Here is a 16,018-nt window from a genome sequence, read left to right on the forward strand (position 1 = left end):
GATAAAACCAATATCCAAACCGAACCGAAACCGAAATCTAGAGCCACTAAAGGATAACCGAAATTCGGATTCGGATAACCGATCAATTAGTTGTAACTAGATAGAATATAAATTTATCGATTAATTTTACAAGTATTTGTTGCAACTAGTCAATCTTCGGCCTAATGGGCTATTTCTCTAATAAAATAAAAATTTAGTTGTTTTTTTAAAAGAAAGATAGACTATTAGACTATTGGACTAATTGCCCCTTAATTATAACCGGTATAATATTCACCTTTATAAATAGTCAAAGTAACTAAAAAATCTCAACGTTTTACTACGGACCGTACGTTAAAAACGTTTCACCTGGTAATGTTAATGGTATTATCAAAATCTGAAATGATTGTTTTTGTCAAATTATTGGAATAGAAGAACTGTGATTTATAGGTCAATTAAGGAATAAAATTAATAAATAAAATAAAACAAACAAACAAACGTAGTTTAGAACACTCTATCCGCCACAGTTAAGTTCCTACTATTTTTATATTTTGAAGAACCCCATTGCAATTAGTCCCAGAAAAAGTGAAAAACATTATAAATCTTTTTGTTCACCATTATAAAAAGGCAGAGACTCGCAGAATAGCATGTTTAGTACTACGAGAATAATAATAGGGTCATAAGCTAATTTGGCATATAATTACACTAGAAAAAGCGAAACCCGACAGTAATCTGTTTCGGTAAATTTGAAAATTCAAAATATATATAATATGTTCCGAAAAGTAAAAAAGCCTACTTCTTTTTCCCCTTATTTTTCTTGTTCTTCTTTTGCTTATTATTCTTTTTACCTTTTCCCTTCTTTCCCTTGCTTTCAATTGTTTCTGTTTCAGTAGCCAAACTAGTTTCACAAACTTCCTGTCGATCCATTTCGGAAACTTCTTCTTCTTCTTCTTCCAAAGCATCAGAATCTTTCCGATCACACAATTCGCCGGACTCAGCAATAACAGCCTCAGCAGTAACATGAGCATCACTTTCAATAACTTGTTGACCAAGAAATTTCTTTAAAATAGGCTCCATGGTCGGTCTCCTCGATTTCAACTGCTCACAAAGTCCTTTCACTGGAGATGCCTTACCGTGATATCCAACGATGCTAACACGAAACAAAAATGCCATGAACAGTTCAGAAATCTTAAATTGAATGTTCAACACATTTACCTAATTCTGTCCATTACTTGCAAAAACCATACTAACATATATATCCCTAGCACTACTAGGTTTTTGGACTGTCCTATTTCATTACTCAATGCAAGGAAAAACTGGTTAATGCCGTTTTCGTATTAAAAAAGAAATTTGAAGTGGGAGATTTGTTGTTAAAAAACTGACCTCGTATCCAAAGCGGCATGAAGCTGCTTGAGTTCATCGTCCATCTTGCGAAACTGGTTTATTTCTTCAGAAGTCGCAAAAGGGAATTTCTGGGTCTCATCAACACTCAAAAAGGCCGAACATTTCTCCAAATTCTCCTGAAAATCATGCACATGTAATTAAGAGTCGGAATATTTTCTTTTTCGCTTTCATATAACGTCAATTCCAAAGTAATGATTGAGAAATTATACCTTGACCTTTCGGGCATGAAAGTGCCCGATTTTTTGTTCATCATCCAGAGAGCGCAGTTTATCAAAAACATCCCAACAAAACCCGGAGTTTGTTGGACAGTCACTCCCAATTCCTTCCAAATCACCGGAATCCCGATTATCACATCCCGGTTCCGAATTCAAAGGAGGTTTCTCCGGAGATTGCGCTTCACCAGAGGCTGCATCGGTGCCGGAAATTACTTCTGAAGAGCCGTCATGAGCCTCTGGAAACAAGGTTTTCAATATCTCGTCCTTGCAGGGGTTCACCTTCATATCCACAAACAGCGTATGAGGACACGTAACCTTAGGGAGTTGTTTCCCTCCCAAACTGACGATCACCAGAGGATCTTCGATCTTCATCAAGGCTTCAGAGAGGACATCGAGAAAGCGTCGACCTCGTCCTCCAATAAGGGTTGAACGGAATTCCCAAGGTAATTGTTCGGCACTGACATTCCGGTCAAGAAACATGTTGAGTATACCCATACACTTGCCGAAATTCGCCTGGAGCAAGCATATGATAACGATCATCCTAGTCACGACCATTGAGTAGTTTTCGTTCACGTTCCCATACCCATAAGATCGTTTGTTCCACTCCTTCGTGTCCTTTGTGCTCTTAAGCCAAACCTTGATCACATGGACCACAAACTCCCGGGTCCTTTCTAGAAGCATCGCCAAATCGGGATAAACGATGGAAGTTGGGTTTGGCCGAGAACGCTCTTCTCGGTACGCGAGCCACTCGATGCACGAGGACCGTGTAGTGACGATCTGACCCTGGATCGAGGCTGCCATGTTGAGGAGGCTCTCAACAAGATAAAAGAAGCAGTGTGGGGATATATAATCGGTCGCGGAGTACAGATTGACGTTCAATGTGTCTTCCAGAGCTACGAGGAGTCTATACACGAGATCGGGTTCTCTTACCGAGGGCCCACAAAGAAATCTGAGGAATGCCTCCCAAGGCGGGTTCCATTTCAAGCCCTTCATAAACTTCTCAAAGAGCTCACGATCGATCGTCCCTGATCCCAGAATGATCATCACGACGCTTCCGATTTTCCCATAAGAAAGGTCCCATAAGCTATCGCATTTAGCCACGTATTGTGTAAGTAAATTCTTAGAGATTTGTGTTCCTCGAAGACGAATCATGCTTGCCGTGAGTGATCTCCGTGGATCCGAAGGATACACGTAGCTGAGAAAATCACCGACCGCGTTCACTACGAACGTGTTGAGAGTTTTAGAATTCCGAGGGCTCTGTTTCATATATTTAAAATCCAAAAGATGGACCGCAACCCGATAGATGAACGTCAGAATTTTACTTTTGCAAAACAGAGACACGGGTTTGTGGGTATAAATGGCTTTCAACGTCTCTAAGACCTTGATTCCGACGGTAGTAACTTCCGAGCACCAATATTCCCGAGCAGAGCAAGCAAGCTTACGGGCATCAATGGAGACGAGCTTTTCATTATTCCTAGGAGATCTTTTCTCAACGCTCCGTGCCCAATCAACCTCGGAGCCGAGCAAAAGGTAGATGGGAGTCGAGTTGTGATATTGTTTCCATACGCCAAAATAACTCAAGCAGAAGTCTCCGTGATCCTCATATTCATTAGCTTCTTTGTGCGCCTCGAGACGCTCGAGATATTCAAGCACAATAACAATTTGATCGTTCCATGTATCCCAAAAGTAAACAAGTGATTCTGCAGACACCTTATTTCTAAGCATTGCATTTTTGAAGTATCTCTCGAGATCAGAAACCAACTTCTCTTCGCAGATGAACTTTGCCGGTTTCAAAGAAAAGTGTGCCTCGAGAAATTTCCTAGCAGACAAGATTTTTCCTCTCACGCTCTTGTACTTCTGAGAATTGATCATTTGACTCATAATCACCGGCAAGGAAGAATCTTCGCTGGACATAATATCAGCCTCGATACAAACCAGATCGTAAAAGTCCCCCGATTCATTCTCAGCGAAGAGCTTGGCTTTCGACAAAAGCCCATCCTTGTCTTGAAAGTTTTTCAGAGGCCAGCCTTTACCGGGCAACCAAAGCGATCTAGCGAGCACATAGAACATAACGAGGCTCGAGGCTTCGGCAAATTTCCGAGCTTTTCCAAGGAGATCAATTGAAAGCAGAATATCGCCTTTCAACTTCGCCATATCTGCAGCTTCCACAAAATTTCCGGATTCTATTTCCAACAGCATTATTTCATCGAAGCAACCAAGACGTTTCAAGAACTCCCGAGCGGATGTCACAGAATTGAATGCTCTGACAAAGTTCATCATAGAATTCTTGTCGTTGGTGTTGTGATAATGAAGCGCACATCGCTCCAAAAACTCCTGTTCGACTTTCTCAATTTCTTCGCCTCTTGTTGAGGAACCACATTCTGTTTTTGAATTCTGTTTCCATTCCTTGATGAATTCCAAACCCAAGTCAAAATGTTTTCCTCTGGCACAAACAGTCAAACACTTTGAGAAAAATCTTCCCCGTGCATATGCTTCGGCAGCGAGCTCATAGCAACCTGCAAGAGTAAAGCATTCGGCGGCTCTTGAAAGCTCGGATTCGCCGAATTTCTCCAAGTAAATTTTGCCTACAAATATGATAATTCGCTTTAGAATATAAGTTGAACTGTTACCATAGTAAAAGTAAATATCATAGGAACAAAATAACTGATAGTGCAGGGGAAATCCGTACCTGCTCGTTCATACTCTCCTAAGTCAACAAAGCACCTTGCGGCAGAATCTGACTTTCCTATGGATTCAAAAATTTCGGCCGCTTCTCTGAGCAAGGAATTTGCTTCTTCAGGTTTGGAGGATTGCATAGAGTCAGCCATAGCTTTGATTCCTGAAGCTTTGGACATGCGCTCCCAATATTTATCATGAGCTCTTTCGAAGCAAACCGTTGCCCACTCGTAGTTTTTCTCATAGAATAACTATATATATAATAAAAAAAGACTTCCATAGATTAATAATAATAATAATAATAACACTGTTCACTATGATTTTTTAATTAATGGATTAAGCTAACCTTGATGCCCCGGGATCTCCATTCCTCGGGGCTGCTCGTGACTTGCATTGCCTGAGCAAGTGAGTCGTCAAGTTGCCTTACTTGCACAATACACTTCTTTTTCCAAAGATCAAACATGGGATCTGAAAAATCTGCATTCTCGCAAATCCACAGCCTTTGCCTCGTACGCGTCACAGCGACGTACAATTGCTTGAGCTCGGAACACAAAATGTTGTGCTTGGACTCGGAGAATTTGGGAAAATTTGGGGGTGATTCGAGGTCAAACATATTCATGTTCTCCATGAATTCATATATCACCCTCCACTTGTGTTTTAGCGGAGAGGATCCGAAAAAGTTGTAAAGCAAAACATCCTACACAAACATAAAAATAAAAAAAAAATAAAAAAAAATTATCACTTGGCACATCAAATATAAGATGAAAATACAAGAGATGAAAACAGAGTTTTAGTTTGGTGATACCTGAAATTCAAGGCCTTTGCACTCTAAAATGGTCAGAAGAAGAGCTTGCTTACCGACTAGTTCGGAAATTTCACGTCTCACACTATCATCTCTAACTATAATCACTTGCTCGGCTCCGAACCCAACAATGTTTCTGCTCTCTTTAGCATTATTCCCGAAAATTTTGACTATTGCATTCTCGTTATTCTGGGACTGAAGCAGAACCGGAGCTTCCCCAGATATCAAACTGGTTTCGGGTTTCAGAACATCGATGGAGTGAGGAAAAAAATGGTAAAGCAGCTCAATGATGCTATGCGACAATTTCAGAATCCCGGCATGAGTTCGAAAGTTCTGAGACAAGCTGAGAATCTCCGAGACTCTTCCTTTCTCAGTTTTGTCTCCATGTTCTCTTTTGGATCCTAAGAGAAACCTTTTGTAAAAGAGAGATCGTATGTCTTGGAATCTGAAGTCAATGCCCCGTGCAATCGTCTGAGCTGTATCTCCGGCAAACACGAACCCCTCTTCAACATTACTGCAAATATGTTTGAACAGGGCGATCTGGCTCATCGTGAGATCTTGAACCTCATCGATATACACGAAATCCATTTGATCGCCCTCGTATCTCTCATGTCTAAGTCGGGAATGTAGATCAACGACAAAATCGGCTAGATCGAACTCTCCTCTTTCGATCTTCATTTTCTCATACGTCTGAAAAATATCGTAAATCATCGCTCTTTTCTCGCTGCTGAAGGTGGAGGAGCGTCCCTCTGACAGCTTGACATATTCGTCTCGGCTGAGCTTCAAGTCGCTCGATTCCATCACCTTTTGTCCACCTTTGATGTAAGAGATTATCTCAGTGAAGACTCTTGAAGGATCGATCTTCTTTATCATATTGGCATTAAAATGAGGCCAATAAGAAGCACTGAACTTGTCATACGTGACTTCCTTGGTCCTCAAGAAAGTCTGAAGTGCGACTGATCTCGAGATTTGGCTGTGATCTTGACACATGTCGACGAACCTGTCAAAGTATGACTTGCTTAACGTTCCGTCGAGCATCATCAGAAATTTGTGGAACGTCACAACTAAAGGATAAGATTCGTGAGAAATATCGACAAATGAATCGGGGACGTTCTTGAACTGCTCTTCTTCATCATCAACAATTTCCGATTTGGTCGAGTTACTTCCGCCTAAACCTGTACGTCCACACACAAAGCTTCACAAAAAGAAAAATCCCCATCAAGGTCACATTTTATGAGGAAAAAGGGAGATCTTTCTAATTGAGAATGACATACCTTTTCAAGTCAGAAACATGTTTCTTGATCACACTGCAAAGCTTCGGACTGACAGTTACGAAAAGTTGACGTAGGACAGTAATTTTATTCTCCGTCGAGCCTTCAGATTCTATCACTGCCTTGTGATACAATTGTTCTTTCTGAAACAGTTTCATTGTCAAGACGGTAGTTTTTCCAGTGCCAGATCGCCCGAGGATAAAACTACTTCGAGGAGAGAGTACGATCTCCATTTCTTCATCGGTCACTTCAAACGGGAGATCCAATTCCTTGCCATCGCGATCGGAAAGCAGATGATTCACAACCCCATAAGACAAGGAATAGAATTTCATTAGCAATAAGCTCTCGCTGACCCTCGAGTTCTCAACATAGCTTCTTCCATCGGACGAAGAATTCGCTAGATCACTCCCCAATTCATCGCTAGAAAGATCTTTTAATCGGGTGATTTCTATAGATGGAAGCCAACTCTTCGGCATCTCCAAATTTCTGGGGACATACAAGAGAAAGAAGAAGAACGATAATTGTAAAGCTTCCCTGAATATAGATCACTATTAAGAAAACTCGAAAAGAAGAACAATAATTGTAAAGCTTCCCTGAAAATAGATCACTATTAAGAAAACTAGAAAAGATGAGTACCCCTCCACGCATTTTTCATTGCAAAGGCTGATGAACTCATTCGTGTACATTCCAAAAATCCCATCGAGTCGTTTTGTAAGTTTTGGAATATCTTCCGGAGTCATGACGTCCCAGATTCTTAAAACTTGAATGTATTTTGAATACTTGAGTATATCAACCGTGCACATGACATAGAGCCCCTCAACCCTGAATTTCATTATCTCTAAAGTACTTCCACCACCAGAATCTAAGATCGCTTGTTTTGGCCTCCATCCGCTAGAGAGCTTAAGCAGAAGGTTTAAAACTGCTTTCTTCACACGGACCGACTTCAGTTTCTTGAACGAATTCAGGAAGTTATCGCTAAACAGAACCTGGTAACAGAAAACTAAATTCAGTTGCCTTGTTGTGTAAGAGAACACCTTTTAAAAAAATTCTTCACCTTCCACTTTGAATTCTTGAAAAGTACACTATCGGCATTTAGCAGATCATCAAACTGATCAAGCTCTTTCTTGACCTCCAATATAGTCTTAGCCAAATCTTTGTCATCGTCGGCGTTGAAGAAACAGCCACGATTTTTCGCATCGATTACAAGACTCCACCAAATTGATTGAGTAGAAGTGAGCGTTCTTTCGTTACCTAATATCCACAAACAATGCCTGTAGCCAAAAAAGAATTCATTAAAAACGAACGCTGGTTATTTTCTGTACTTGAGGAAACATGCGATAATGTTTTTAATGAGTTTACAAATAATGGCTTACCTTGCTCTTGTCAGAGCAACATTAACTCGCTGAGGATTGGAAATGAATTCTAGAGATCGACCGTGGTCTGATCGTACTGTGGATATGATTATTACATCCTCTTCACCACCTTGAAATCCATCAACCGTCTTTACTTTGACGTTGAATCCCCTTGATTCATCGTACTTCTTCCCGAGTTTTTCCTGAATCGCAACTACTTGAGCTGCATAGGGAGATACAATTCCAACACTGACCTCTCTTTGTGACTCAACCCATGCTGTACATCAAAAAATGAAATTTGAGGTATAAATTATTTAACTTCTGATCCACAGAGGAAATTCTACAACTAAGATTATATACATTGAACACCATATCGATAACTAAGAATAATTTATAGTGAAATGAAATTATTACCTCTGTGGAGACGGTGCAGAATCTTCATCACAATGGCTACCTCGACCATGTTTTTCCGACTAATTCCATCATCGTCCCTTTCCTCTCTTCCACCAATGACATTCAAGAACGAATATGAACCAAACATCGGCCCCGGAAGATATTGTTTCTCGTAACTTTTTCGCTGAACTAATGGTGCGTCTTGGATCAAGTTGTAGTAGAATTTTGAATTAGGGAAACAACTTATCGATGGATGCATCCGATACTGCACATCAAGGAGGTTTTTAGGAAGACTTTGTAAACTCAATCTCTCAAACAAACTTCTCCCAAAACCAGCTTCCTCACAAATCTGTACAAAAGAGAGTAGAATAACAATCAGTAGAGGAAATGAAATAGAGATAATTCGTGAGAAATTAAATTTTTTTTTTTTTTTTACATTGCTTGTAACAGTAGCTAGTAATTGGCGTTCATCTCCGACAAGAATCGCGAGGTTTATGCCCGGAAGTTGAAGAGGTATTGTCGATTCGCACTCCTTAAGCTGCGCAGCTTCATCGATGACTAAAACATTCATAGGCGCTATTTCCATGTGGTAGAGCTTATAAGAAGTGGATACGGTGCAAAACACCAACGAGGCGTTTTGGAAACAGAAAGACTTAATCTTATCTTCGTTTCTAAAACTTGGGAGGTCGAGTTTCTTCAGAGAGCCTTGAAGAGATCTTAAAAAGGAAAGGCAAGCTTTTCTCACTGACACCAAGGAGTTCCTGTCTACAAACACATCAGAAGGATCTTCCACAGCTTCCGAACAAGAAAACAATTCTTCTAATTCATCGGAAACAACATAATTTTGAAATAGAATTGATTCCAAACAATCAAGACATCCAGCGAGGGAAGTCGCATTTTGGAAATTCTGTTCAGAAACGTAGCTCTTGGATACATGAGTGCAGAAGATAGAAATGCATTTCTGAAGCTGCTCAGCAATGGAAACGAATCGTTCTCGCACGTACTCAATAAACGACTTGACAACCTTTTGATATCCCTCGACTTCTTTCTCCCTAATCAGCTCATTTTCCACAGAGATACGGTACTGAGGAACGCAATCTTCTAGAAAGGATATCATCGAAAAAATGGAACTAATTAAACCAAAGGGCCCAATGCACTCAGCGAGCCTCTTGGCTCGGTAGTCCAAATAAATCTCTTGCATAACCGACCCATCGTTGAGTTTGAGCCTATCCTTGTTCCCAAACAGCAGAATATCTCCAAGCGAAGAAACCGAGTCTTTAGTCTCTGCTTCGTTTTCCGCCATTTTCACTACCCGAGAAGCCACTTCGGTTATCGCAATGTTTGTTGGTGCACATATAAGAGTCCTAACCTTCATTTTCAAGAGAGAAAACAAAATAGTGGCGGTCGTTTTTGTTTTTCCGGTTCCCGGTGGACCCCATATGAGTTCAAATGAAGATTTATTCTTGCAACGCATGTTATGCAGACAGGCCGAAATTGCCCTGTTCTGTGATTCATTAAGATCAGAGGACAAACTTGTAATGATATCCTTGTACGAAAAACTATCACTCCCTGCACCACAAGAATCACAGTGTTGGTTGACCTGCAAAGAAAAATAGATTGTTATAAGAATAAAAGGAATTCTTCTAAGACTTACATAAGACCAAGAAAAAAAGAGTGCATCGTATTGCATTTTAGGAGCTCTTACCACAGAATTGGTGCATAGAACATCTTTCAGAATCTTGGGATAGCTCGTCATATGCAATGCCTTCCACGTCCTCTTGTGCGGTATCAAATTCATCAAGTAAGTAACGTACATCGATGATTTCGTATCTATGTCCGGTTCGAAGTCCTTCGATGCTCTCACTCTGAAAAATGTGGAGCTAACACTAAAATCGTCCTCGGTCTCGTCTTCGTCAAAGATCTTAGTGACAGATAACAAAGCCCAAGATCTTCCAGCACGATCCAAGTCGGTGAAACTTTCGGGTTTTGAATTCGTTAAGACCAAGAGATCCCCAGGGAGAGTTTTATAAGGCTCTTTGCTTCGGTCACTAAACCTATTTCTCCAATCATCAACCCGGAGTTGATACAATTTTGTGCCATATGGCTTTGTCTCTTCAAGATCAACTACCTCAGCAAACGGTGCTCTGTATAGGGTTTCCATGCTTGAGAACATCTGGGCTCTCGTTTCTTCTAACAAAGGGTACACATAAGACCCCAAATAGAGCTTTACCGATTCAAAAGATTCGGGAATTTTTTTTATCTAGAAAAATGACAGTATTTTAGTTGAAAATTTGAACTGAAAGATGTGGTTACATGCTATTAATGTAAGCTTTCAAAACCCAGAAAAATAAATAAATATATGCACAAGGAATTCGTGGATAAATTATACTACGGAACTGTAACAACATGAAATATCCTATGAACTAGCTTAAACAATTTCATAATCACAAGGTAAAATCAAATCGTATAACTACTACACATACGTAAATGTACATGCAAACACTAACAAGTTGAAATTTTTTTTGTACCATGGACACCAAGAGACAAAATTTGCAAGAAACAGAAAAAAAAAATGGCACTTAAAAAAACAAACAAGACCCAATCTGAAATAGTAAAGATAAAACATATAAAAACCTTGTCTTTGTACAGATTCTCGTTAGAAATGTCTTCAAGAGACCAAGAGAACACAGTCTCGGTGAAAATATCAGTTGACGAAGCATTATTTCTCTCTAAAGTTTCCATCTTTCTCTCAGAAACAGTTTCAGATTCACTTCACTGACGAACAAAGATCCGTCTCTCTATCTTCTCCCAAAAACCCTCTTCTGAAAGCTTAAGATATATATATATATATATATATATATGATCACAAAAACAGAGTAAATGGGGGTTCTTCAGCCAAGACTCACGAGTTGACTTAAAAATAAAGGCGTGGCTACATATTTGATTTTCTTAATAATATTTTTGACAAGAGATTCCTTGCAGAGTAAGTAAGATGCAAAAGGACAGTACTATTACCTGGGTGGTAATAGAATATATTCTTTAGGATATGAGTATGACCCTACAATGTGACCCAGACCTTAAACTTTGTGTGTGAGTGACTGTGAACTGCATTGTCTTGTCTTTTACACAAATTATTCACCACTAGTGACCTATTTTAGTACGTACATATTTAGCTCAATACCTTATCAACGCATCGTATCTCTCTGTATAAAAGAAATTTATGAATTTGTTATATGAAACGGCGGATTAATTAAATCATTAGGTCCTTTAATCTAATATTTGATGCTTGAAAATTCTGATTAGTCGCAAAGACAAGATGTCGCACACAATGTGTTGACAATGTGTCTGACAACTTGCTTGAACACAGATTATGGATAAACAACAAACAGTGCAGTAAATAAACGACACACGATATGGTTACCCAGTTCGGTGCAACATCACCTACGTCTGGGGGCACTCTGCCAGTGGAAAGGATTTCACTATCTTGTAGTCAATAGTACACACAAGGTTTATATCTGATTACAATCAACAAATCAATAAAACCTAGAGACTATTACCACCAGTGATCACCTAGTCAGGGACTCCCCCTGAATTTGAGCTCCGTCTCAATTCCACCCTTCGAGCAACCACCTGGCTCGGATGACCTTCAGTCTTCAACAGTTCGTGAACCTTCAATCACGAGAACAAAAAAACCCAAATCTCACAAACACTCAATCTTTCTGGAATAGTGTTTGAGGAATTACACCGCTCTTATCAAAACACAAAGCCTCCCAATCCGCCGGTCTTGCACGTCTAGGAGCTCTAGGTATTTTGATAAAGCGTCAAGGCTGCTAAGGGAGAGCGCATGGCTTTTATAGCAGCTGTACAATCCTGGAAGGTATCTCGGGTTTCCTTACCCGGCCTCAAGCGAATATCACAAAGTAAAGACTCCATCAAAGTGAATATTCGTGCAATGAAGATAGCAGCGAAGCAAATATCTTGCAATCAAGTCAGCAGCGAGGCAAATATCTTGCAATCAAGTCAGCAGCGAAGCAATATCTCATAATTAAGTCACCAGCGAGGCAATCTGTGAAAACTAGAAACTTGCCCGAAATACTGTCTGCACACAGGAGGAATGATGTCGTACCAGAAGCTGAACCATGAAGACCGACATCTTTCCAAACAACTTGCACTAAAAAATAAAGCCAACCTATAACGTATCAACAATCTCCCCCTTTGGCTATTTTTTAGGCAAGCACTTCCAGGAACATTTTTCATACAAGCGTCATGACCAGAGAAGATAGTCAAAATAAATGACCTCATGACGCCTCTCCCCCTGATTGCCTCAAAACAATACCAAAGGCAAGGATCGACCAACACAGAGGGAGGAACATAACAGCCTGATCAAGGAGATGAGAACCAAAAACGACCAGCAGATAGAAATCATAAACAACATAGTCTGAAAACACATACCGATGAGGAGAGCAGAGGCTGATCACCAAGAGAAGGCAAGGAGTGTATCAACCAGAGCAACAACAACTAAAAGAGACCAAAAACAGAGAGACTCTAGAAAGTAGGAGTCCCGCCAGAACCTTCATTATCGTCATCTTCACATCTTCTTCCTCATCCTCATCTTCAACTTTATTCTCTTTATCTTTTGGAGCAGGCTGAACAGTCTGTGCCGGAAGCAGCTTTCCGAGGAGAAGAAGTCTTAGAAAACTTCTTTGAGAGCAGAGACTTTCTGAATAAGAGTCTTGAGGATGTCACTCTGCACAAACTCGGAAAAAAAAAACAGCAACCTTTAAAGATTCACCGACGGCGACAACAGTAGCGACAGAAGACCTCCACTTCCTAAATGTCGTCCAGGATGTCAGAAACTTCTTTCTCAACATTCCTCTGTCTCAGCTTCTTCTAGTTCAAAAACCCTTCTTCACAGGCTCGCTTTTCTTCTTCTTCTTCTTCTTCTTCTTCTTCTTCTTCTTCAGAAGACCTGCTGAAGCTTACTTCCCCAGTAATGACAATGATCGAGAGAGAGGCTTTCTCGAGCGTTACACTTCTTGCGGCGGAGAGTGATGGATTCTCAGGAGGAATTGACCCAGTAATCGCACCTCCGGCCTGACCATCGGCGCGTTTATTGGATCGCAAACCTCGAACCCGGACACCGTGACTATAACTCTCCAGCCCAGGCCCCTTTGATTTAACATCTTTCGCCTTCATCGCGGTCTTCTCTTTCTTGGGAGGAATGGTAGTGTTGATCCCACTTCTAGTTCCAACCATTTTGAAAGGAATTTGAACAAAACTGTCACACAAGAAACCGTCGAGAGGGGTGAAAACGCAAAAAGTGTGAAAGACGGGCGAAGAACAAAGCGAGAAATTAAGAAAAGGCAATAGATAACTTCCCATCTTTTCTCGAAAACGTAGCCATCTGCATGTAAGAGAGCATGGCAAGGAGTAATACGTCGTTGTAGCAAGGAATGGGCCATGGTCCGTCTCAGGCCCAAGAAAAGAACAAGTGGCATTTTAGCCCGGCAATACAGTCGAATGGGCCAACCAGAAAAATGGGCCCATGAGAAAACTTTCATGAAGCATACGCGTACACATAACAGAGAGGTACCAGCTCTAAAAACTTCTTCTGCTATCTCCATAGTTATATCACTAGGAGGCACACTTACTTCCTCAGTTTCATGAAGGATGCAAGGACATCTTGTGCGACATCCTTCTCACTGGCCGGATTGTCAGCAACAACAAAATGTGATAGACCAAGAAATCTAATGATAGCATCAGCATGTGGGGATCAGGGGAAACAAGAGGAGATCCCAAGATATCACAATCACTCTCTACAAAATCTTCATCCATAGCACTAGGTTCAGGGTTCTCATCAAACACATCAACATCTCTAACCTCCTTTACTTTCTCAATCACCACGGGGAGTAGGGAGAGAACCAGAAAAACCTTAAAACCACACAAGAATAGCTTCACTTGGAGAAACTGAACGCTGTTCTTAGGAGGGAACATCTTCATCGTAGAGATCAACAGACGATGCTTGGAAGAGACAGACCCAATGACATCTTGGATTGACAAAACAGCCTTCCTTGGAGCAATCATCACATCCTTCTTCTTGGCAATAAAATTTTCTCTTGTAGGGAGAGTCTTCTTAGGTTGAGCACCTCCGGCCTGACCATCGGCACTCTTCCTAGAGGACATCCCCTTAACACGAACACCACGTTGGGTGATCTGAAACTCTATGGCTTCCTTAACGACAATTTTCTTTTTCTCCATGGTGGTAGTTCTCTTCCCGCTTCTTGTTCCAACCACTCTGACAAAATTTGCAAGATAACTTCCACAAAATAACATGAAGCAAATAGTGGTTACACTAACCAGAAAATCGTCAATAGCAAGAGCTGAAAACCAGAGAAGTCCAAAACATCGTCGTGAGATAAACTGAGCCAAGAGATTAGTCAAGCTCAAAAAATATGGCTGCATATACAACATGACATCAAGGCAAAGAGTGACAGAGTTTTCCCAATCAACCAAAGGAGAGCAACTGGGCCAGAGCAAGTACGAAGCCCAAACTATGAACCAAAATGGCATAAGAGCCCTGTACGCGCGTCGAATGAGCCAACCAGATAAATGGGCCCATGAATAAAGAGAGAAGAAATTCCAATAGTAATCATCCACATAAAACACCATATCATAATCCAAGGCCCTCATGAGACAATACTGGCCTAGACCCAGTAATTGCTATTGAACAATAACACACAGCTCAAGAGAGGACCGAAGATCTTCAAAACTATCAGCATCCAAAACCTTAGCAAAAATGTCAGCTAGTTGAGTTTTAGAGATAATCATACCACTGATGTTGTTGCAGAACAATGTCTTGACATCTTGGCCGACATCAAACTCAGCACTCATTTGTTTCAACCACAAGAGTAGAGTGTTGATGTTACCAGCTGCAATATATTCAGACTCTGAAATGCTTTTTCTATCAACTGCACTTCCTGCCCAGTCAGTTTCACAGTACCCCACAAGAGTAGAAGTAGCATCACAGGAATATAAGAGCCCAAAATCAGCAGTTCCAGAGATGTACCTTACAGTGCGCTTAGACTGTGAAAGATGGCTAACTTTGGGATTAGCTTGATACAGAGCACACACACCAACAAAGTAAGCAATATCTAGACGGCTGGTGGTGAGATATGAAAGGCTTCCAATAATACGTATCCCATCTTCAATATCACCAATGACCTCTTCAACATGGTGATTTTTCAAAATTACTGTAGAAGGAGCACATCTTTGAGGCACAGCTTCATTCTCTTTGTCAGGGAACGACTTATCACGAGGAAAATCGTCTTCAGTCACAATGTCGACCACTTTGTCACCAACATCTGTCCTGACATCTGTGCTACTAGATAAAACTTCATCCTCATCATTAGCACTTTCAAAATCATCATAAACCACATTAATAGACTCCATCATAAACTTGGTGCGTTTGTTAAAGACACAATAAGCACAACTAATTCTGGAATACCCAAGAGAGATACCTTCATCACTTTTGGGATAAAGCTTACGATGAGGATCCCGATCAGCAAGGATGTAGCACACAGAGCCAAAGACATGGAAGTACTCGACGTATGTCTTTCTCCCCCTCCATATCTCATAATGAGTTACAGCAGTGCTCGAACGAATGGTAACTCTGTTATGAATATGGCAAGCTGTGTTGAGTGCTTCAGCCCTTAAGAGTAGAGGAATGTCTTTGGCAAGCATCATCAATCGAGCCATTTCCTGAAGAGTCCGATTCTTTATTTCAACAACCTCATTTTGTTGTGGGATGATGGGGCCAGAAAATTCAGGAGCTATTCCTTCTATGCTTTCTCCTTTGTCTCTTTGAACTTGCCCTTTTCCACTGAGACTTTCAGTTTGCATAGGACCCAGCAAGTCCATGTGTGGGAGCTC

The 16,018-nt window shown here is 40.7% G+C and overlaps 1 protein-coding gene across 1 annotated transcript; it reads right to left on the reverse strand.

Annotated features, from left to right (window-relative positions):
• Positions 1–586: 586 nt before the first annotated feature.
• LOC149404960 (uncharacterized) lies at positions 587–10,989 on the reverse strand. Its single transcript, XM_089606698.1, has 14 exons — positions 10,724–10,989; positions 9,795–10,349; positions 8,526–9,689; positions 8,111–8,438; positions 7,718–7,973; positions 7,399–7,615; positions 6,981–7,330; positions 6,348–6,830; positions 5,077–6,268; positions 4,618–4,968; positions 4,285–4,522; positions 1,590–4,180; positions 1,360–1,496; positions 587–1,126 (listed from the first exon to the last, which is right to left on the reverse strand). Exons 1-14 carry the CDS (start codon positions 10,829–10,831, stop codon positions 769–771), a joined length of 8,328 nt encoding a protein of 2,775 aa, XP_089462824.1. The 5' UTR covers positions 10,832–10,989; the 3' UTR covers positions 587–768.
• Between the last annotated feature and the right edge of the window lie 5,029 nt (positions 10,990–16,018).

Source organism: Urtica dioica, chromosome 2, assembly GCF_054948205.1.
Source record: "Urtica dioica subsp. dioica isolate 48M chromosome 2, U.dioica_male_clone48M_v1_H2, whole genome shotgun sequence".
NCBI classification, from domain to species: domain Eukaryota; kingdom Viridiplantae; phylum Streptophyta; class Magnoliopsida; order Rosales; family Urticaceae; genus Urtica; species Urtica dioica.

Coding starts and splice junctions, on each gene's coding strand:
- LOC149404960 (XM_089606698.1), bottom strand. CDS start 10,831: ATGGAAACTTTAGAGAGAAATAATGCTTCGTCAACTGATATTTTCACC. Junction 7,974..8,110: donor TCTGCACCGTCTCCACAGAG/GTAATAATTTCA, acceptor TTTGATGTACAG/CATGGGTTGAGTCACAAAGA. Junction 6,831..6,980: donor AATGAAAAATGCGTGGAGGG/GTACTCATCTTT, acceptor GTATGTCCCCAG/AAATTTGGAGATGCCGAAGA.